Source organism: Tenrec ecaudatus, chromosome 14 (genome assembly GCF_050624435.1).
Source record: "Tenrec ecaudatus isolate mTenEca1 chromosome 14, mTenEca1.hap1, whole genome shotgun sequence".
In the NCBI taxonomy this organism is placed as follows: domain Eukaryota; kingdom Metazoa; phylum Chordata; class Mammalia; order Afrosoricida; family Tenrecidae; genus Tenrec; species Tenrec ecaudatus.
In genome coordinates, this window is record NC_134543.1 from 27649065 (window position 1) to 27671996 (window position 22932).

Genomic DNA, 22932 nt, shown 5'->3' on the forward strand with positions numbered 1-22932 from the left:
GCCAGTGCAATGCACCTGACAGCAAGGTCATTCACGCGCCTGACCAATGAATGGTCTGAGGAAACTAAATGGAGGTTGAATCCCCGCGGGGACTCTGCAAATGGGTTTCTGGCTTTCCCAGTCATCCCAGGCTTGCGATCAGCTGGGTGCTCAGAATGTAAGCTGGAGTACAATTCCCTCATCGGATCTTGCCTGATGGTGTGGCACCGCCCTATTGGGTGTGCTAGGCTGGCATCGTGACAAGAGCAGACCTCCAGCGTGTTTCTCCCCCAGAGCCTCTGGTAGCACTTCGGTTAGCAGCTGAGCCACCGCAAGTTCCCTGTAGATGTCCTGCTCACACGGAATCTCCAGGGGTTAGCCCCGGGCCTCTGCTCTTGTTCCCCACCCCTGCATATTGACTCTCACCCTTCTGGGATGGTCCCCAAATCTGCGTGTCCAGCTCTCCATCCTGACCACCAACTGAACGTGCCCATGCCGGCCTCGCAGGGATATCGCCATCCATCCTATCCACAGCGAGCCTCATTCACTCGGCTCTATGAGGCGTGCTGAGTGCTGTGGGGGACCCTGTGGGGGACCCTCAACCCCTCCTTCCTTCCAGTGGGTGCTGGCAGGATGGAAATGGGCCCTCGCTACTGGGGGTTGGCGTGGGATGGACTGGCCAGGCAGTGTGTGACACACAGGTGTGAGGCTTGGGGAGAGTCTGGGGTGCAGAGTGTGGGCTTGGGGAGTCATGCCGGTGGGTGGCTCCTGGCGGTGGCAGAAGCAGCAGCCATTTGGGCAACCATTTTGGGTGTTTTATAAAACAAGCTTCCCCACTTGCTTCCAGGTGAGATTCTCTTACTTGTTAAAAACCTTGACACTCCTTAGCCTTCTAGAACTTAGCACACAACCTGCAGGGGCCCTGGAACCAGAGGCATAGAATTGGGTGGTGGGAGCAGGGGCCCAGACCTGCCGAATCAGCATTTTCACAGCAATCTCCCCATTCCTGGTCTGCAGCAGGGGGTGGGGTGGAGGGTAGGGGTGTGGAGAGCTGTGAGCTGCCATGCAAGGTGAAAGTGGTCATCCTGGAAGCGCTGGGACAGCCCTTTCAGCTCTCGTGCTCTCTGGTCCATTATCCTCACTCTTGCTTCTGCCTCCCACCACTCACTGAAACCACCCCGCCAAAGACGCTAGCCACGTCCAAGTTACCTAGGAAAGGCAGGACTCGGGTATCCCTCATTAGCTGCAGCCACCAAATACCTAGCTCGACCCTAGGAGTGTGCAGGAGTCCTACCTAGCCCAGTGTTGAGAAGAGCCTGCGTGTGCGGGTTGCTGACCATGAACCCTGGTAGTACAGTGGCTCAGTGCTCGGCTATTGGACCCAAAGGCTGGTGGTTCAAAGCTGCCTTGTGTCTCCTTGGGAGAAAGGCCTAGGAACCTGCTTTTGTCAAGATCCCAACCAACTAGCCCCCCTGCGGGCTAGTCCATTATGACACATACTGCACCCCACGACACAGTACAACCCTTTCTGGGGTCGTTGCCTTCACAGAAGCACACCGCCTCATCTTCCTTCTATGGAAGGGCTGGTGGGCTTGAACTGCCCACCTTCCAGTGAGCAGTTGAGCCCTTACCCACCAAACCTGAGGGCTCCTTTCTGTATAGATTCCAGCTTAGGGGACCCACTGTGAGTTCTACTCTGTTGCACTGAGGCGCCGTGGGTCAGAACTGACCCCGTGACATCTTGCAGGTAACAAACTTTTACGAGGGGGCACTGTGCTTTGGCGCCTGCCTTTGATGGGTGGTGCATTTAATATGTGGTGGAGCCTGGGGGGGGGAGGTTGGGGGCAGGGTGGGGGGCTGTTGCAGACCCCCTGCACCAACCAGTTCTCAGTTCTTCTCTTCATGGAGTGGAGAAGTCTTGGTGGAGGGGCGCTCTGGGTGGCCAATGGGGTATCACAGGTCAGCTCTTGGCAGGGGACCTGGAGGCTGGGAGAAGAAGGTAGAGGCTTACCTGGATCAGTTTCATGGGGTTTGTCCACAGGTAGGCAGTTTTCTTGGCGGAGAGGCCTTGCACTGACTTGTAGATCACATCCAGCTGGGGGTGAAGGGCATACACCCCATCCAGGGTTTTCACGAACTGCTCAGATACCTGCACATTCTGTGGTGGGGAGGGAGGGGAGCTCTCTCGGGAAGGGTCCTGCTACTGCCACTGTTCTACCTTCCCGCTGGCCCCGGGGGTGGGCGTGGGGGCTTCCACCCAAGCCAGTCGGCGTATTCCATCTCTTTGAGTTTTCTCAGTGGGGTACGATTTGACTTGTCAGCTCTGGGCATGATTCGGGGTAGATGTACTCATGTACTGTCATCTGGTGACGCTGTGCCACACGGCTGGCTCAACTCTGTTCTTTCTCAGGTGGCCACTGACAAGCTGTAACTTACAAACATGCTGACACCACGCAAGGGCTCTGGGGGAGGTGGCAGCCTATTCCAGCCATCCCGTTGTGGCCCAGCATGAACGGGGAAGTCCTCTTTCGGAAGTGTCCTCCAAGCTGGCTTACGGGTCACCAGAAGAGCAGACTCTGTGACTGAGAGCCTGGTAACAGCTGGCTCCACTAACCTCGTCCACGGGCCTCCTCCCTTAGAGGTCCCTCTGGGTAGCGTTTGGCTTCTCAGAGAAATCCTTCCAGGCTTAAGGGCTGAAGTCCTACTCCCTCTGTGGACTTTCTAGAGAACATGTAGGGCTGCGGCAGAGCCGTTGACAAAAGGGAAAGAGAAGCCAATCCAGACCTCCTCCTGCAGATGGCAGTGTGCTCATAGCTCAGGGTTCATACGCCATCTAGTGTCAACACAGCATCACTTCCATGGCGTACCCAAGCGCCCCAAGGCAGTGACTCGTCTGAGCTGCCAGCCTGCCCTGCAGGGAAAGGAACCACTGCCCCCAGACTCTGAACGGGTCAGTGGCTGAGGCTCAGAGGCAGGGTGGACCCGGGGGAGCGGGGTGGAGAGAGGCTCTTGGAGGAGACGACACAAGCTCTGGAGGAGGAACCCAGTCGCGCGAAAAGCAGGTGTTTTCCATCCTGTTTTCTAATGGCGTTCTTTCTAGCAAGGGGGGGCTTCAGAAAGGTCCTGCAACTTGATGGGGGCTAGCCCAGAGATGACGAGGGCGTTCTTGGACGCCCTTCAGGGCTGGACAGCAAGAGCTGTTCAGGTGCCTCCCATGCCCCGCTGCCTCCACCTGGCCCTGGTTCACCACACCCTCTGCCATAGAAGAGGAGGGGCCAGTGCAGGCCACGGGGTCTGTTGCTGGCTCCTGGGCCTGGGTCTTTATGAAGAAGCCACTTCACGAACATTCCTAACCATCTTGTCACCCATCTTCTTACTCGGCTTTTATGTGGGATTGGCGGTGGCCTGGCATGACCGACTGTCTAAGTGGATCACATGAGGGAGCAGGCCACAAAGCCTACAGCGCTTACAACTGTAGCAAGCCAGACTGCAGACCCCACTGTTTCAAGCTGGCCTCCGCTCAATGAGGCCACAATTTTTTAAAGGGGATTTGAACTCATCCACTCAGCTGGGGCTTTGGATAGGAGTTGGGAGGTGTGATCAGTCTCTCCCACCTCATGGAATCACAGCTGGTGCTCACCCCCCTTGAAACTCAAGTTCATATTGCCACTGTGATCTGGAAATTCCTCAAACCGGTCACTCAGGCTGGACGAAGTGCACTACAAGGCGGTGTGGCCCTCTGTGTCCTGTCACATGGCTACTTCTGCCCTCAGCCAGGACCTAGAGGGGACTCGGTTGTTTTTCTTTGGCGGCCATAGCTTTCTTGAAATAAAATTCACCCATTAAAAATATGTTTTTTAAAAGTCTGTGTGAAAAATCCCATCATCTTCTCTTTCCACGTTCTGTGAACTTTGTGAAGCCCTTTGGTCTAGATGCACATTTCACTTCCGGTTCCGCTTCAAGAAGCTTGAGGTCCAGTCTTCAAAACACCACCGAAATCGCCAGCCAGTAAAATCATCTCAACCAAACTTCCTATTTGTCCACAATGGACAGTAGGGATGACTGCACAGCCCCTTTTTAATATGTTTAGTCTATCGAACTGGGTGAGATGGGAAGTATCTGTTAACCAAACTGTTAAAATTACAAAATCCAAACTTTAAGACGCACAAGCATCCTATTTGGGTAAAACCCTGCAGGAGGGCTGGGACACTGCCTGGGTGGGGAACTCTGTGCCCGGGAGGAGCCCTGGGTCTACTCCCTGCCTGCTGTGTACCTAAGCCCCAAATCTCTCTGCTTATTTCCTCTTAGGCGCAAAGGAGAAATGAGGAGCAGGGCGGGGCCTGCCTCTCTGAGTGCAGAGATCCAGTGAGCAGACGGGCATGATATCACTGACGGGGTGGGGGATGTGTACACATGGCAGGCAAGTCAAGGACCAGCTTCCATCTCTGTGGTCACTTGAGGCCAAGGAAGCCAGTACCTGGCAGCAGCCTGCTCTCCCCTCCTTGGCACCTCCCCCCTTCGTCAAAGTTAAGGCTCTGTCACCCTTACATGATGTTTTGAGCACCACAGGCCAGACTATGGGCAGGAAACATAAGGAGGTGTCAGCTCCCGTGATTCCGAAACGAGTGGGGACCGCAGGAGGCTGTAACTGACTCCTCTTTCGGGCCCCCTGCTGTTCTGTCTCCTCAGACCCATCCTCAGAAGGGGTTCGTGGCTTGGGACCTGTTCCGCTGTTTCGCACGGCCACGTTTTTAACTAAGTAGCTCTCTCCAGGAATCAGACCCTGGAGAAAGCAGAGCGATGCCCTGCAGAGCGGCTTTCTCATGGAGTGCTGGTAGGAAGGCCTGGGGGGGGGGGCAGGGTGCTGGCCCTGGCAGGCTGAGGGGGCCATGACACGCTGCACTTTCTGCCTTTGATGACTTACGGAAATGTCGAGCTCCTCCATCTTGGACTTTGGGTTCTTCTTGATGGCCAAGATGAGAAACACAGCTCCCTCCATGCTCAGGGGGTTCAGAAAAAGCTGTGGGAGGAGAGATGAGACAGGAGGAGGTTGCTCAGACCATGGCTTCATCTCCCCCACCAAATCACCATCGCTGCCTGCCTTCCAGACTTCTCTGTAAGCTCTTAACTCCCTGTTCATCCTTCCTTCCTTCCTTCCATCCATCCATCCATCCATCCATCCATCCATCCATCCACCCACCCGTCTACCTCACTGCTCATCCATCCAGCAAAGGTAAGTGGGGCCTGCCAGGTGCCCACCACTGGGTTAAGGCCCCAGGGCTCCCAGACAGGCATAAGGTCTTGCATCCAGAGGGCGTACACTGTAGCAGAATCAAAGGTGTCAGAAGTGTGACCATAGCAGTACGGGGTACACCTGGGTCACAATGGAAGCAAGGAAAGGGGCACCCAGCACAGGGGGAGGAGGGCTGTGTGAGTTCAGCCTTGGAGGACTAAGGGGATTGGTCAGGTCTAAAGAAGGGAGGGGTGTGGGGTGGGCGGAGCATGTCAGAGGAGAGACTAACACATTCCTGAGAAGAGGGCGGCACAGGAGGAAACATCTGGAGGCATTGGGGCAACAGCAATGATTTGTGAGGCAGGAGCAGAGAGAATGAGGCCCCCAAGCTGGGGCCAGATCACAGGCCTGATAGGCTTCCAGTGGGATTCGGACGCTGGTCCAGGGGTGCGGGAGCTGCTGAGGGCTGGAACCGTAGGGACATGCATGGATACTCCAGAAAAGAGAATTTTAAAAAGTGAAAAAAAAATGGAGGATTTAACAGGAGATTGTTTTTGATTTCATTTCTTGAGATGGGCTGTGTAATGTATATCGTACCCTGTTTCCCCAAAAATAAGACAGTATCATATTAATTTTTGCTTCCAAAGATGTGCTAGGTCTTATTTTCAGGGGATGGCTTATTTTTCCATTGAGAAGAACACGGTATACATTTATTATTTATTGTTTTATTAAAAGAGACCTTGCACTTCCTGTCTGCTCCGGCTGCTCTGTGGCCAACAGTGAGCTGCGTGGCGGCACCCGCCGCTATGGTCCAGAGTCACAGTAGCTTTGTGGGCCTTATTTTTGGGGAGGTTTTATTTTGGGGTGGATGCCTTATGTTTCAGCGAGGCAAAACAGTAATGGGTCTTATTTACGGGGGATGTCTTACTTTTGGGGAAACAGGGTATGTTTATTTTTTTTAAAAATCCCTCTGGAGTCCTGATCCTTCCAGCCTAAACAGTGATTTGAGTGACTTAAAAAAATAGGAAAAGTAAAATTAAAATATACTTGGAGCCTTCAGTGACAAACAAGTTCATCTCAACAAACAAGAAAAAAAAGTGTGTGTGGGGGGGAATTAAATGAAACAAAACCAAAAATCTTGGTTTTACTGGCCACTGAGGGCAAACCACTCCTAGCCGGGGCTAGTCTCTTCTCTGAGTTACGCCTGGCCCCATCCACCCAGGCTGGAATTGCTCCAGGGCCCCTGGCCATCAGATGGTTGGGCTGGTCTGGTTGGGCTGGTCTGAGCCAGTCACTGTGTTCTGTCCACCAGCCAGAACACAATTCCATCTTGTCACCTTGCCAATCCCAAGGTGGCTGTCCTCTCACAGCTGACTCGTCTTTATGAACTACGAACTCTCTTCTTCTATCAAGTCCCCTTGTCAGGGATCCCTGGAGTACCTCCCACCCGAGGGGACAGGATGTCAAAGCAAGGCCAGTTGAGCTGCCTTCCTTCTGCCTCTTGCTTATTGTGTGACCCAAGCAAGTCACAGCCTGCTTTCTCATCTGACAAGTGCCACTGAAAGAGCCCACTCTTTGGGGTTTGGGCCATGAATTAAGAGGCAAATGGCCTGGCTCCTGGTAGGCGCCCCCGAAAGGAGAACTATTAGCAGAAGTCCTTATCGTTCCTCTGTTTCCCAGCTGCCCGGAAGCCTCTTTATGATTAACCAGCTCCACAAAGCAAATTAATTTATCATGAGACAGGCACGTGTGCTTTTAATAAATATTCACTGGGCATTTAATAAATATGCACTAGCCATCGAGTCAGGTGCCCTGGTGGTGTCATGGCTTACATGTTGGGTTGTGAATGGCAAGGTCAGCGGTTCAAACCCACCATCTGCTCCATGGGAGAAAGATGAGGCTTTTTGCTCCTTTGAAGATTTACAACCTCCGACTCGGCCTAGAGTAGATCAAGCCACCAGTGCAGGGGGCTGGCGGGGTGGGGGTGGTTGTTAAATGAGGCGGCCATGTACCCTAGGATAGCAGGTGGTATTACTTGACACTGCCACCTGTCCAGTCAGCCCCGAGAGAGAGGCACATCCCCTGGTGGTGTGAGGGGTGGGGAAGTGGGAAGGGAACTGGGATCCTCCCTGGGAAGGGGAGCATTGCAGTGCCCGCCCCAGACAGTAGTGAGGTGGTGGCGGCCACAGTATGGAAGATCCCCATAAGAGCAACACCTCCGAGACAGCAGGTCAATCCTGATCAGAGAGCGAGGCGTCTCGGGCCCCATCTGACTGCAGAGGGGTCCAGCACAACGCCGTCTTACAGGAAACATTTGAAAGACTTCTCTTCGGAAGCTACATGGGGCAGAAAAGCCCTGGATTTCCTACTGTCCTTTCTACATCTCTTCCAACTCCCATCTCTCAGACTCGCACTGGACAGGGCACTGCCATTTTCCCACGTGGAGCCTTACGGCTGGCCAGGGCAGATACAGGGGGAGTACAGGGGTTTTGGACATGAGCCAGGGCAGATTCCGGCTGTTCTCAGCAAGGTACAACCTGGCCTAGTATGCGCAGACCTCTGAGGGACAGCGGACACTTTGCTCAGCAACCAAGTGTTTGCACCAACTGCTTCCAGAGACACGCAGACAGACCACTTCCGGACCACCCTGATAGCCGCTTCACTGTCCCAGATGGTGGGATGACAGCTCCTGCGACTCGTACATCTTGGACAACATGACAGACCAACCCCCGTTGAAGAGAGAAATAAGGCGGATGAAAAAGAGTGTCGCAGAGAGAAGAAAGATCAGGTCAGATGCTGGGAGATCGAGTGCTGTTCTGGGAAATCAAACTCCAACTGGAGTAGAAGAGCAAAACCCACTGAAGGCATCTCCCCCAGTCAATAGATCCACTCCTCACTGCTGAAAGTATGAATTCACAATCCACACCTGAGCAGATGAGCCAAATTATTCAAGTTGATATGCCAGGTCAGGCTGCATCAGTAGCATTGCCTGAGGGAGATGCCTTACAAGATGTTGCTGAGAGCACCCAGGAAACACCCTCACCACCCATTATTTCCCTTAGACCCAAGCCAATTTACAGACCCACTAAGGAGGATGTATCAAAGACTCTAGATTCATTGGTACACTATCTGCATACAAGAGGTTGGGAAATTAACTCAACGAAGATTCAGGTACCCTCCATATCAGTAAAATTTCTAGGGGTCCAGTGGTTTGGGGCATGTCGAGATATTCCTACTAAATGAAGGATAAGCTATTGTATTTGGTGCCCCCAACGACTAACAAAGAGGCACAATGCCTAGTGGACCTTCAGATTTTGGAGGCGACATATCCCTCACTTGAGTGTTCTACTTGGACCTATTTATCAAGTGACACAAAAAGCCTCCAATTTTGAGTGGGGCCCAGAACAAGAAAAGGCTCTTCAACAAGTTCAGGCTGCCGTGCAAGCTGCTTTGCCACTGGGACCATATGATCCAGCTGACCCAATGCTGCTAGAGGTGTCAGTTGTATATAAAGATGCAGTGTGGAGTCTTTGGCAGACCCCTATTGGTGAATCACAGGGTAGACCATTGGGATTATGGAGTTAAGCCCTGCCATCCTCTGCAGACAACTACCCCCACCCCTTTTGAAAAACAGCTGTTGGACTGTTACTGGGCCTTGGTGGAGACTGAACGCCTCACCATGGGCCACCAAGTCACCATGAGGCCTGAACCACCTATCACAAACTGGGTGTCTGACCCACGGAATCATAAAGTTGGACATAAGCAGCAACACTCCATTGTTAAATGGAAGTGGTATATACGCGATCAGGCCAAAGCAGGACCTGAAGGGACAAGTAAGCTGCATGAAGAAGTGGCCCAAATGCCCACAGTCTCCACTCCTGTCACATTGCCTCCTTTCTCCCAGTCTGCACCTATGGCCTCCTGGGGAGTTCCTTACTATACTTTAACTGAAGACCAAAAAAGTCATGCTTGGTTTACGGATGGCTCTGCACGATATGCAGGTGCCACTCATAAGTGGACAGCAGCAGCACTACAGCCTCTTTCTGGGATCTCCTTAAAGGACAGTGGTGAAGGGAAATCTTCCCAATGGGCAGAACTTCAAGCAGTGCATCTGGCCGTTCAGTTTTCATATAAGGATAAATGGCCAGATGTGAGACTGTATACTGATTCATGGGCTGTGGCTAATGGCTTGGCTGGATGGTCAGGGAATTTGAAGGACCATGATTGGAAAAATTGGTGACAAGGAGGTGTGGGGAAGAGGTATGTGGATAGACCTCTCTTAATGGGCCAACAAAGTAAAGGTAATTGTATCTCACATGAACACTCACCAAAGGATTACCTCTGAAGAGGAGGATTTTAATAATCAAGTGGATAAGACATGCGCTGTGGAGACTGGTCCTCCTCTTTCCTCTGCCACCCCTGTTATCGCCCAATGGGCACATGAACAAAGTGGACATGGCGGCAGGGATGGAGGTTATGCATGGGCACAGCAACATGGACTTCCACTCATCAAGGCTGACTTGGCCACTGCCACTGCTGAGTGCCCCATTTGCCAGCAGCAGAAACCAACATTAAGTCCAAGATATGGGACCATTCCTCAGGGAGATCAACCAGCAACTTGGTGGCAGGTTGATTACATAGGACCACTTCCATCATGGATGGGACAGCGTTTTGTTCTTACTGGAATAGACACCTACTCTGGATATGGATTTGCCTTCCCTGCACGTGATGCTTCTGCCAAAACTACTATTCGTGGACTTACAGAATGCCTCATCCACCGCCATGGCATCCCACATAGCATTGCTTCAGATCAAGGAACTCACTTTACAGCAAATACAGTGCGGCAATGGGCCCATTCCCACGAAATCCACTGGTCGTATCATGTTCCTCATCATCCTGAAGCTGCCGGCTTGATAGAACGATGGAATGGGCTCGTAAAGAGACAATTATGGCGCCAACTAGGTGACAACAACTTGCGGGGCTGGGGCAATGTTCTCCAGGAAGCTGTATATGCTCTAAACCAGTGGCCAATATATGGTGCTGTGTCTCCAATAGCCAGAATTCATAGGTCCAGGAACCAAGGGGTGGAAGCTGGAGTGGCATCACTCACTATTACTCCTAGTGATCCCCTTGCATCATTTTTGCTTCCTGTCCCAGCAACCCAGTATTCCTCAGGCCTGGAGGTCCTGGTCCCGAAGGAAGGAACTCTCCCACCTGGAAACACAGCATGGATTCCACTGAACTGGCAGCTGAGAATGCCCCCTGGCCACTTTGGGCTTCTCATGCCTTTGGATCAATAGGTCAGGAAGGGTGTCATTGTACTGAGTGGTGTGATTGATCCTGATTACCAAGGAGAAATTGGACTGGTGTTACATAATGGAGGTAAAGAAGAATATGTCTGGAATCCAGGAGATCCCATAGGCCGACTCTTGTGCTACCATGCCCTGTGTTTAAAGTAAATGGTAAGTTACAGCAACCCAATCCTAACAGGACTTATAATGACCTAGACCCCTCAGGAATGAAGGTCTGGGTCACCCTGCCAGGTAAAAAACCACAGCCAGCTGAGGAGCTTGCTGATGGCAAAGGTAATACAGAATGGGTAGTAGAAGAAGGTAGTTCTACCTATCAATTATGACCACATGATCAATTGCAAAAGCGAGGTTTGTAATTGTCAATGTATTTTCTTTTTATGTGCTTATTGCATATCTTTCCTTTGTTCGGGTATGATATATCAGATACAATTGGACTCAGTGTTTTTTTCACTTATATGTATGGCAGATGATTGATGTTAAGTATAAGTATGATTTCATCAATGTCCGGAAATTATATAAGTATATATGGCTAAAGAATTGTGTACAGGTGCCAGGTTGGTAAGGGGTGGATTGAGGTAGTTTATTGTGCCAGCCTGACCAATAAACACATGTGGGATTAATTGAAGGACGGAGAGATAAATGGCTCGGTGAGCCTTGCCTTTCTTGTCTCTTGCTCTTTGATCATCAGACCAGTGTGCGGCTGCCTTGCTTGTATGTGCCTCAGTTTTCAAGCTACACAACCTGTGAATTGTGTCGCTTTAATTTGAGGTTCCTTTAAGACCCCCTTCACCACACAATTGGAATTTACATCTCTTGAACTGGGGACTGACTGGCAGTTGGTGACCTGGCTGACAGTTGGTGACCTGCCTTGCTGTTTGCTGCCTGTGCTGGGATAGCCTGGATCTCTCTACATAGGGCTACCTGGTGGCCCTCAAGACTTGAAGGATTGACAGTGTCTCACAACTGTCTCATGGAGTGAGTTGCACTGAGCCATTTGTACTGCTTTATGATTTGACTGTTCATTTCTTGTATTATCTATCTCTCTATCTTATGTAATTTAACAGTTCATTTCTTGTGTTATCTATCTATCTATATAATTATTGGCAATCTGGTTTTGTCTCTCTAGAGAACCCTGTCTAACACAGATCTTTATACGGATAAGAGTGTGACTCTTAAAATATATATATGGACTTGACCAAAAATTTAGGCAGATTTCTTTTTAATTTAATGGAGTGTATAAAAGGTAAAAAATTAAGCTTTTTATCAAGGCTTTTGCAACTTAGAGATCAGTATCTCCTACAAGAACTCTGGTGAGAGAGGATAAAGGGGAAATGACCTCCAGCAGGCTTCTGTCTTAATTAGAAGCTCAGTAAAAAGTGAACCGACTCAGACACAGGCCATGAACTTCCCGCAGTCCGAATTGCCTAAATTAACAGCAGTCAGAACTACCCCAATGGCAGACAAAATGAAGATTGGGTGAATTGCCTTTTTAAAAAACATAAATTTACCCTCAAGATTTGCTTTTCTTACTCTGTCTTTGAATCCACCTTTTGAGGAGCCTGTGTGTGTCCATGTCCTTGTTTCTGCTAATAACTTCACATTACCAAGGCACCAGAAAAATCAATGCATAAGTAAATGTGTAAAGTATGCATTCTGATCCTGTATACTTATTCTATGGCCATGCCTTGTAAGTGGGTCATTAAAGTTATTGTACTCGAGAGTGGGGTTTTTAGAGTGCCTTTGAGCCTTGGGTAATAATAATAATAATAATAATAATTTTTAGGATGATTATTTTTGAGGTCTTGTCCTAAAAGGCACAGAAGGTACCTGAATGGAGCTGTGATTTTTATAAGTTTTTCATTCGAATGCAAAGAGAATTACTTAAAAGTTTGGTAGTTTTAGCAACTTAAAAGTTTAATGGTTTTAAGTTGTCTTTGATTATTTTGGAAATGGTGATTTTCTACAAATACATAATAGTGTTTTGATTTTATATTCTCTACTCAGTTGAATTATCCATTACTTATTCTGTTGTGCTACAATAGAATGGGATGTTACAGGGCCTTAAAATGTTAGCAGATTAAAAAAAAAAAACCCAAATTTCTGAACATGCTTACCCAGGTTTTTTCAGGAGGATTTTGTGCATGGATAGTCGTTTGTAGTGCAATTTCATATTAGAGACTCTTGTAACAAAGTGAATGGTACCTTTGTAAAAGTGACTGCCAATATATTTTTATAGCTCATCTTTATAAATTCTAAAATTTTGATGATTTTAAATGTTGATGTAGTTGATTTAGTAAAAAGATGAATATTTTGCAAACCAGAGTATCGCCTTTGTATTATGGAAAGTAAAGTTTTCAGATGGGCTAATATTGGAATTGTACATTTCTGGTATGCAGTTTCTCTAAAGCTCAAGAATGCTGGCAGGACTCCGTGCTTGACTTCTGCATTCCGGTTTGTATGCACTTTGAATCCTACTGCAAAGGGACTGGGTGTTCCTATTACAGTATGTTTCATGTTGTCTTCTATGGGAAGAAAGGACACTTGATTAAAACACAATGTCCAGCCTCACAAGTCCACCAGGGCAGTCTTACTCTGGCCTATAGGCCACTGTGGGAATTGACGAGAGGCCAGTTGAGTTTGTTTGTTTGCTTGGCTTCAACTATATGAGGAAGCTACAAAATGTTCATGGAAAAAACGGAATTAAAAGCAATGGATTTTCCCCATTGTTTTAAAGCCCCTCCTATGTCCAGCAGGAACCCTGGTGGCACAGTGGTTATGAGTTGGACTGTAATCCAAAGGGCCAGAAGTTTGAAACCACCAGCTGCTCTGAGGGAGAAAGGCGGGGCTTTCACACTATGGGGCGAGGTTTGACATCAACCAGTCACTCAGTGAGGGCCCTTAGAAAGTGCAGTACGATTTGCCTGAGTAGAAAGCTGGGCCTGGTGAACTCCAGAGGGGACCCCCCCCAGCATAGCTGTGCGAGCTGCGTTCTGACAGAGTAGAACAGCTAGTAGAGGGGTTCCGGAAGAGGAAGCAGCCTGGGCTGAAGCCACAGTGGGCTAAAGACAGTGGTAGGAAGAAGGAGATGAAGAGATCAGGGAAAGCCTGGGGTAAACTGAGGCTGGAGCAGCATCCTGAGAACTGGACTTGAACAGAAACGGCAGCAGTAATGGGAAGCTCAAGGCTGTAAGATGGAGGGAGAGGCAGGGTCAGATTTGGGTCCAACAGGAAACCTGGCTTCAGGTGGCCCAGAAGGGGGGAAGGAAGACCAGCTAAGAGATGGTATCAGGACACTGGGTGACCTTGAGTGAACAGCAAAGAGTTGAGAATATAGACATCTCGAAAGGATGAGACCGATTTCTCTGAGGAGTCCTTCAATCAGTGTCTGGCAAAATCACCTGCTGTCTGTGTTGGCCCAGGTAGACTAGAGAACCACATTTCAAGAGCAATGGAATATTGAGAAAACAATCCAGCCCAGCCCAGATCATATGTCTGATACCAGTCTGTAAAGTCCTCTTCAGACTCACACAACACATGCAATGGTGCCGAATGCAGGAAGACCACAGGCCAGGGGGTGGGAAGTCTTGTGGATCCAGTGGCAGTAGAAGCATCTCAGCGCTGGCGTGGAGCTCCATGTGGCTCTTCCAGCTCCAGGGCTCTAGTGTAGCTCCCTGTGTCTCGTCATCAGGAATAACAAGCAGAGAGTGTGTGTGTCCTGCCTCTAGTGAGCTATTTATCTCCGTAGCACCTCCAAATGAGATCATCGAGCAGTGACCTGATGGACAGGCTAAACTCCACCCCTTCGCTCTTAATAGGCCCAAGTTGGCACCAGATTATGTCACCATGACACGGTCTCTCCTCCAACACGCATGCATGTGCGTGCGCGCGCTCTCACACACACACAGGCACGCACGCCGTTGTCCGCTCAGGGAAAGGGTACCTTCAGGATCTTGAGGGTGTCATTGACCTCCAGTCCTTTGCTGATCTTGGACGCTCCGTCATTGGAGATGTCATTGCTGCTGACGTCGATGTAGATCAGGGAGCTGTTGAGACGGATGACCTCCCCTAGGGCCTGAGCCCCTTCATTGCCAAATCCATTCATGGAGAGGTCCAGTATCCTCAGGGTTACGTTGGCCTCCAGAGAGAGGGGAGAAGAGCGCTGGCATTAAAGTTGCATGTGGCTTCTCCATCCACACCGGCCCCGACTTCTGCCCCCTGCTGGTGCCCAGGTTGGGCACTCTATGGGAGAGGCAGCCAGTCAGATCTTTCCAGAGCCCAAGTACAGGGGCTCCCTTTGTTGCTGGTCATTCCTTATCCCCTAGGATGCCAGCAAAGGTTAGTCTACCTGGATAGGATAGGATTTATACTAAACAGTAAAATGCCCACAGAGATTGGGAAAGAGAGACCAATAACATGCAACACAGCTGATGAGAGCTTGGCATGCCCTCGCCAAGGGGGCCCATGAGGTCCCTTCCTTGTCACCCTTCTGGGGCGGGGGGGGGGCTGTCCAATTGATGCGGATTCCAGATGACACACACCAGAGTGCCCTGGCCATCCCCACTGGGACGCAAGCTTCCACTCCCAAGGGGTGCCTTACCCGGAGACCATTGCACAACGCCACAGTTCCCCGTGTATGGATTTCATTCCAACTCAGATCCAGCACCTGGAGCCCGATGTTGAGGGCTGGAAGGAAGGGGAGTCATCTTAGCACCCCGATGTCCCAAAGCATCCGAGTTCAAATGCACACTCTGATGCCACCGATCCACCGCCACCCCCTCCACATACCGTCACTCAGCCCACCCCACCCACCCCTGTGTTTCCTATGGCCATGCCTCCTGCTTTTCTTAGCTAAGTTTTTTGTTGGTTTGAAATGAACTTGTTTGCCACTGAAGACTCCACATCCATTTCAACGTAGCTTTTCAGGTTTAAGGGTCGAGCCCATCAATACCCACTGGACAGGGCCTTCTTCTTGTTCGGTGTCACCCAGTCGGGTCCAAGCTCATCCAGACCACATGTACAGAGTGACCCACTTCCCGGTCCTGCACCGTCCTCCCAATGGCGGTGATGTCTGCAGCCACTCGGTCCACATCCTCTTGGATACACAGCTTGGACTTTTGGCAGCTCCCTGTCGGTGGACCGCGGAAACCGCTGTTGAATTACATTCAGCAAACTTTCACTTGTCTGTCACATTATGATACCGTTCGATCATTTCCACCTTCTGTTGGGTCGCCTTTCTTTGTCCTGGGCACTGGTAGGAGTCTCTTCTCATTGGTTGGCTGTGTAGCTGTCTTGCAAACATCTTGGCATAGACTCGTGAATGCGTCATCGGCTTGCAGGAGCTTTTCAATTGGCCTTCAGTCTATTCCTGGGTCATTGTTTTTCTCTAACGCCTTCAGTGCGGCTTGGATTTCTTCCTCCAAGTCCATTGGTTCTTCTTCCTCCTTCTTTCGAAGCTGCCTGCCTGGTTCAGTATTTTGCCCATAGGGTTCTTCAGTAGTTCAACTTGAGACTTGGGTTTTCTTTTTCATTCTTTCATCTTGAGACATGCTGAGCGTGTTTCTCCCCTTTTGGCCCTCTAGCTTTAGGGTGCAGTACCTTTAATCATATAACTCGACTTTGTTTCCTCCCTCCAAGTGGCTGGGTTGGGGGCTTCCAGCTGCTAACCTGTGGCCAGCAGCCCAGTGCTCGCCTTCCTTGGCCACTGGGTCTCCTTTCGTGGATCTAGACAAAATCCAAGCCAAACTCAATGCCAGCAAGTCGATTCCGACTGAGAGCAACCTTAGAGGACAGAGGAGAGCTGCCCCTGTGGGTCTCTGAGACGGCTCCCTCTTTAAGGGAGTGGGAAGCCTCATCGTTCCCCTGAAATCGATGTCTAGCATTTAAAAAAATTGACATTTTTGAACATGACTTTTCAATGTGTGCAAAGGTTGCAAATATTCTCTCCCTTCGGTTGCTTGTCTTCTGTCCATGGCATCTTTAATCATCCATGATGTGGTAGTTACATAATCTGGTGTCAATTTGGGATTTGAGAGGATTAAGAGTGAAGGGGTGGAGTCTGGTCTGTCAATTGGGTCACACAGCCAATGAGGCCTCTGTGGGCATGGCCTTCCCCTGAGGATTCTGGGAAAATTCTGGTATTTCCTCCTTGGGGACTGGAGACACTTTCTCACTCTGCTCACTCCCTGAGAGACACTCCACTGACAAGGCTGACTCCCTGCGAGACATCCCTGAGGAGAAGCCACAGGGACCTATCTTGATGCAGCCCTGGGTGCTGGAGAAGCCACGTGGAGACCCCTGCCAGTGCTGAATGCTTACTCTGCCATTGGATCCCAAGACTTTCTACCCACTGGCCTGTGATCGTCCTGCATTAAGAATCATTGCATGCGTTGTGTGAGTCAGAGGAGGGCTTTTACAGATTGGTATCAGACTTATGGGCTAATATCAGACTTAGGGACTTGATCTGGACTGGGCTGGGATGTTTTCTCAATATTTAATTCCTCTTGTACATACAACTCTTTCTTCTATATCTGCGTGTTTATGAATTTGCTTCTCTAGACCACGCAGACTAACACACATGAGTTTACGATTCCTTGTGAAATGTATCTTTCATCTTTGTTGATGCTGACCATGCTGCATTGAAGGTCCGCATGGCACACTCTGTTTACCCTCAACTGCCAGCCTAACGGTGGTTCCAACTCACCCAACAGAGCCTCGGAAGAAAGGCCTGGCATTCTGCTTCCATAAAGATGATTGTCATCGTCACATGTGCCCACTCACAGCCGCTCCGAGTGGGCAGAGAACTGTGCGCTGTAGGGTTTCCGAGGCTGCGACCCTTGGTAGTGCCTTTGGGAGGATTCAAACCACCAGCCTTTGGGCTAGCAGTTGACCGCTTCAGCATGGGGCCACTCAGGGACTGGGTCACCATGCGCTGGAGTCAACACAATGGCGGTGGGTTTGGGCTTCAGGCTGCATCTCACCATCTGGAGCCTTCTATAGTCAAGCCTCGCACTTTGCCTGTACTGTCTTCTAATCCATTGAAAATGTTAACATCCCACTTCCAGGCGTTAAGCCTGCTTAGGGGGTTGTTCTCACCTCTTCCAGGATCTGAACATTCAGTAATAGGTGGAGGAAGAGAAGCAGCCTCTCTGATAGGGGACCCGCCCCTCTCAGGCACTGGCCCTGCCTCTGGGGGGCGGGCGTGGGGTGGGGGGAGTTACCCAGCATCTGTCCCAGCTGCTCGCCTCCCTTGTCAGAGAACTGGTTGTGGCTCAGATCCAGGTTCTTAATTCGGTAATTGGACTGGGGAAAGAAAACAGTGGCATGAGAGATCCTTGTTCTCTTCTGCCTGGAAAAATTTCGCTTATCTTAGGCAGGACCAGGAAGGGCTCCCGCACACCCAAAAGCCCACGAGCCACGGAGCTCAGACTGAAGGCAATTTCCGATTCTTTGTTGTGCCCCTTTTCACTATTTGTGCAGCGGGTGCGGGCTGCCGGGAGGGCCTGGTGCCATCCAAACACGCCCTGTGCATCGCCGCCTGTGACTTTTGCCAAGCGCAGCAGGTCCAAACCCAAACCGGTTCCCCAGAACCATGCCAGCGGCCTTCACTTCTCTCTGTCCACAGCAGCCCTGAAGACTCCGCCCCAGGCCTCCCAGGGATGCCCGCCCCCTCGGGGCTTCCCTACAGCCCCTGTTCTTACCGAGAGGGCTTGGCAGAGCAGTGTTGCAGCTTCCTCCTTGAAGTTGTTTCCTGCGGAAAGGGAGGTGTATTAGCAACCCACCTCTCCCTGCCTGGATCCCAGCCCTCGGGTCTGTTTCCTTGCAACGATCTGATTAGGAAACAATGCCGTGCAGGTGACACACAGAATATACAGACACAGAAGACACCAGGAGGCCAAGAACAACAGTTATTAAGAGAAATTGATTTCTCTTCTGTCTCTGCCAGTACTGCCCAGGCAGTTCCAGGAGCCGGCTCACCATGCCCTTCATGTCCATTGGCAGCACTGACTCCCAGCCTGAAGTCTGAAGCATCTTCACAAAACTCCCAAACGGCATCTTAGCAACAGGGCCAGGACCAGGTGAGCAGAAGTGGACCCGTGGGTGCAAAATTTGAGGGATGCCCCCACACTCAGGAACCCAGACCAGTAATTTCTTAAATGGTATTCTTAAAAAACAAAAGCAGAGCCAGAAACTTGGGGTGAGCAGGACTTAAAAATTTTAAAATAAGGACAGAATCTGACTTTGCCCTGGCCCAATTTGGTCTTGCTTACCTCATCGAAATCTCACCCCTCCCAGATCCTGGTTCTGCTTTAAAATTGGGTGTTTTGCTTATCATTATTTTTTTTAAAGTTTTTTTTTTTATCATAGTGAAATCATAGGACCAAACCGTTCAACCATTTTACAGGTACAAGTCAGTGATGGGAAGGGCATGTCGCATATTGCACAGTAAGGACCACTATCTTTCCAAATTGTTTTGGTCACAATTAAGGAGCCCTGGTGGCATAGGGGTTACTCGCCGGGCTGCTAAGCACAAGGTCAGTAGTTTGAAACCACCGGCTGCTCCTAGGGAGAGAGAGGAGGCCTTCGATTCCTGTAAAGTGTTACAGTCTCAGAAACCCACAGGGGAGCTCTCTTGGGCCCTATCGGGTTGCTCTGAGTCAGAATCAACTTGATGGCAGCGAATTAGAGTCTGTTGACCTTTACCCTACAAGCCTTGGAATGCTAACCACAAAGTTGGAGTTTCAAATCTTTAGAGGAGAAAGCCTCTTTAGAGGAGAAAGATGAGGCTGTCTGTTGGAACCGACTCAATAGGGGATTTTCACCTTTACCTGCATCCATTTTATAATGATTTCTACTAGAAAATGTAGCTTTTCTAGGTAGTGGGGGCGGTGAGGAGGGATGAGGTTGGCAGGTGGGGGGAGGGGAAGATCTCTTAAATGGGATTTCTTAGAAGGCAGAAAAGGAAGGATCATGGTTTAAAACCCAGCTAGCCTAGCTGTGGACTAGCCCAGCTTTGCCACGCCTCTTCCACGAGCCACCGGGCCATGAGCTCTCCAGAGCAGGAACCACGGCACAATCGCCTTTGTATTTCTAGTGCCTGAACAAGGCTTGGCCCGTCACGGTGTTCACCAGACGCACGCTGAGAGAATGAGTGCATAAAGAGATGCACCCGTCCAATCACAAGTACTCCTTTGGCAGTGCCTGGCACCCGTGCCATTAAAATAAGAGACGGAGTTCCTCAACGTCTGAAATGAGACATTCAGCACTGGGAACTGCTGTCTCTGCCTCGGAGATCACAACAGCACGGGGTTAGTGAGAGGCGAGGGAGCTGGGAAGTGTGACGGGCCACGGATTCCTGGATGCTGTCCTCCAGAGTCTGATTCCACTAGCTCCACATTGCTGTCGAGGTCGGAGGCAATGCAGCTCAAAGCCATCTTCAGGGGCTGTGAAGACCAGCAAAGAAGAGAAGCACTCTCATGGCCTGCAGATCAGCTACCTGGATACCCCAAGAGCACTACCTACCAAAGGTTAGAAGTCATAAGAGAAGTCAATCGGGCTCTGGGTATAGGATCCATGTACAAAGATGTAATAGCTTCCAGACACCAGTACTCACCAATGAGCAAACACAACAGCAATTGCATTCCCATAAGCAGAAAACGTTAAAAGACCTAGAAGCCTAATATGCAATATGACCGGCCTACACTGAGTAAAGCTCTCAAACTTTATCCAAGTATTTTAGAACATCTGAACAGAGAGAGATAAGCCAGATAAAGAGACGCAGCCCCGTGACTCTGTGTTAGGCAGCATTCTCTAGAAAAATAGGACCAGGACAATTATGATTTTGTATATAAATAAGAGGACAGGTTTATACAGCGAGAAGGAAGATAACAGCTAATTAGTCCACACAGCAGCACAGAGGTTCAGTTCAACTCACTTCTGTGAACAGTTAATACACTGGAAGTCCTTCAACTCACATGGGCTGTCAGGTCCAAGGTCAAGGAAGCAAATAACAGAGTCCTCCTTGGGACAAGGCAAGCAGAGTCTGCCCACAGGCAACAAGCAGCAGGTGGGTCACCAACAGTCAGTAGCTCAGGAGCTTAGTGAAGCAGGTCCTCATGGGATATTGAACACAAGCAATGCAAGGTGACAGGATCCACCAGCCTCAAGCTCCAGTGATGTACACACCAGCAGCGTGGGGAAGCAGGTCTCGAAGGAGCCTCAAGCTCTAGCGACAAGATCCACAGGCTGGTCTGGCCCACAGGTAGTGTAGCTCACAGGTTGAGGCAGAGAACTTAGCTACAACAGTGGCATGAATGCTCCAGCATGCTCCGATCACCAGGACCCCGTGGGTTTCCAAAGACTGACTATAAGAGTAGAAAGCCTCTTTTTTCTCCCTCAGAGCACCTGGTGGTTTTGAACTGGCGACCTTACAGTTTGCAGCCCAATGCATAACCACTCCACCACATGCTCTGAAGAAGCATTGGGAAGGGACGCAGAGTGCTGGGGATGGAGAGCAGCTGTTCCGCCGCTAGGGTGACTGGGGAAGTCCTCTCCGCGGAGGTCAGAGGGCACAGGGATGAAGGAGAGAATGGGCCTTGCAGATGATTGGAAGGAGAATTTCCAGAGGCACGTCCATGCGAAAAGCCAGACAGTGTGTGTGTGTGTGTGTGTGTGTGTGTGTGTTGAGGAGAGCCAAATGGGAGTGGGAGGATGGGGGGCTGAGGGCCAGTGTGGCTGTAGAGTATGGGGCGGGGGATAGGTTTTAGCAGGGGATCAGTGCAGGGCTCTGGTCTCAGTGGTCTAGTTCCCTGAGACCCTGAATTCCCCCCCCCAGAGGAGGATCTGGGGTACAGCAGGCATGGCACTGCCCCAGAGCACCATTTGAGGAGGCACCGGGTGGGTGCAAGTGAACAGCGTCCATGTGCTGTTCAGTTTCCTTGGGCAGTGAGCCAGATCAGCCCCAGTCCCCCAGCCCCCGCTCCCTCCTCCTCCCGCAGGCTCACCTGACAGCTGGAGGTTCCAGAGCGAAGAGACGTCTTTCTGGAGGAACTCTGTGATGACTTTGGCCCCCTCCAAACCAAGGTTGTTTTCGGAAATGTTCTAGAGAGCAAGGGAACACTTGCATGTGGGAGACCCCACTGAAGGATGCTGGGTCACCACGGGGTCAGGTGGTGGCACGGGAGGGAGAAGGGGCTGTGGGGCGTGGGCCTGCAGGATGGGAAGGACTGAGGTTGTGGAAAGAGCATGGAAGACGAGAGCTGGAAAGCAGCTTCCTCGTCTGGGTCTTCTCCTGCCTCAGTAGACCCTCCGACTAGCTATAGTTCCCCTGGGGGAAGCCCCAGCAAAATAAAGCAAAGCAAAAACCCGACCACATGTCCAAACTGACTGCTACGGAATCAAGCTCCACTCAGAGTGACGCTGTGCAATGCAACAGAACTAAATCTTCACAGGAGTAGACAACCTCATCTTTCTTCTGGGGAGTGACTGCTGGGTTTGAACCACTGATCTTGTGGTTAGGAGCTCAATTTGTAGTCTGCTGCTACCAGGGCTTCTGAGTCCCCGTAAAGTCGGCCTCAATTACTCCTATCTTCCTACTTTAGTCCGGTACTTCAACACAAAACAAAACAAATAGCTGGTTGCCACACGGTTGATTCCAACTCCTGGCAGCCAGCATCCGTGGTTCAGTGGCACTGCCCCTCACAACTTCTTTCTGGCTGTCATCGCTCTAAGTAGACCAGGCCTTTCTTCCAACGTGCCTCTGTCTTAACCACGTGTGCCACCCAAAACCCAAACCCACTGCCATCAAACTAATTCTATTTCATAGGGCCCCTGTAGGACAGACTAGAGTTGCCTCCAAGGGTTTCTGAGACTGCAAATCTTTATGGGAGCAGACAGCCTCATATTTTTCTCTTGGGGCAACCAGTGAATTTGAACCACCGACCCTGTGGTTGGCAGTCCAATGCTTAACTCACTGTGCCATCAGCATCCCTTTGGGGTCACCCAAGGAGTCCTGATGATGTCGTGAGTTTCAACTTGGGCTCATAACAGCAAGGTCAGCAATTCAAAACCATCAGCACTTGGCAGGAGAAAGATGAGGCTTTCCACTTCCATGAAGAGTTAGAGTCTTGGAATCCCACAGGGCCAGTTCTACCCTGTCCCCTAGGGATGCTAGGACTGGGAATTGACTTAGGGGTGGGTGGGGGTGAGGAGGGCGGTGGTTGTAGTGGTTATGAGTTGAGCTGCTAATTACAAGGTCAGCAGTTTGAGACCACCCACTGTTCTCCAGAGAAAGATGAGGCTTTCTACTCCGGTACACAGTTTTACAGTTTCAGAATCCCACAGTGGGGCCAGTTCTGTGCTGTCCAATCAGGTTGCTATGGGGTGACATTGAGGCAGTGAGGGACACAGAGA

General features: G+C 50.5%; 1 protein-coding gene across 1 annotated transcript in view; it reads right to left on the minus strand.

Moving 5' to 3' along the window:
- Window positions 1–22932, minus strand: part of LRRC74A (leucine rich repeat containing 74A) — a 34687-nt gene that overhangs the window by 2728 nt on the left and 9027 nt on the right. Inside the window, exons 5-11 of the mRNA XM_075531655.1 lie at window positions 21525–21621; window positions 18222–18271; window positions 17742–17823; window positions 15122–15207; window positions 14465–14659; window positions 4904–4999; window positions 1991–2137 (exon numbers count right to left, since the gene is read on the minus strand). Coding sequence (XP_075387770.1) covers window positions 1991–2137; window positions 4904–4999; window positions 14465–14659; window positions 15122–15207; window positions 17742–17823; window positions 18222–18271; window positions 21525–21621 — 753 coding nt within the window. The remainder of the gene's footprint in view (window positions 1–1990; window positions 2138–4903; window positions 5000–14464; window positions 14660–15121; window positions 15208–17741; window positions 17824–18221; window positions 18272–21524; window positions 21622–22932) is intronic.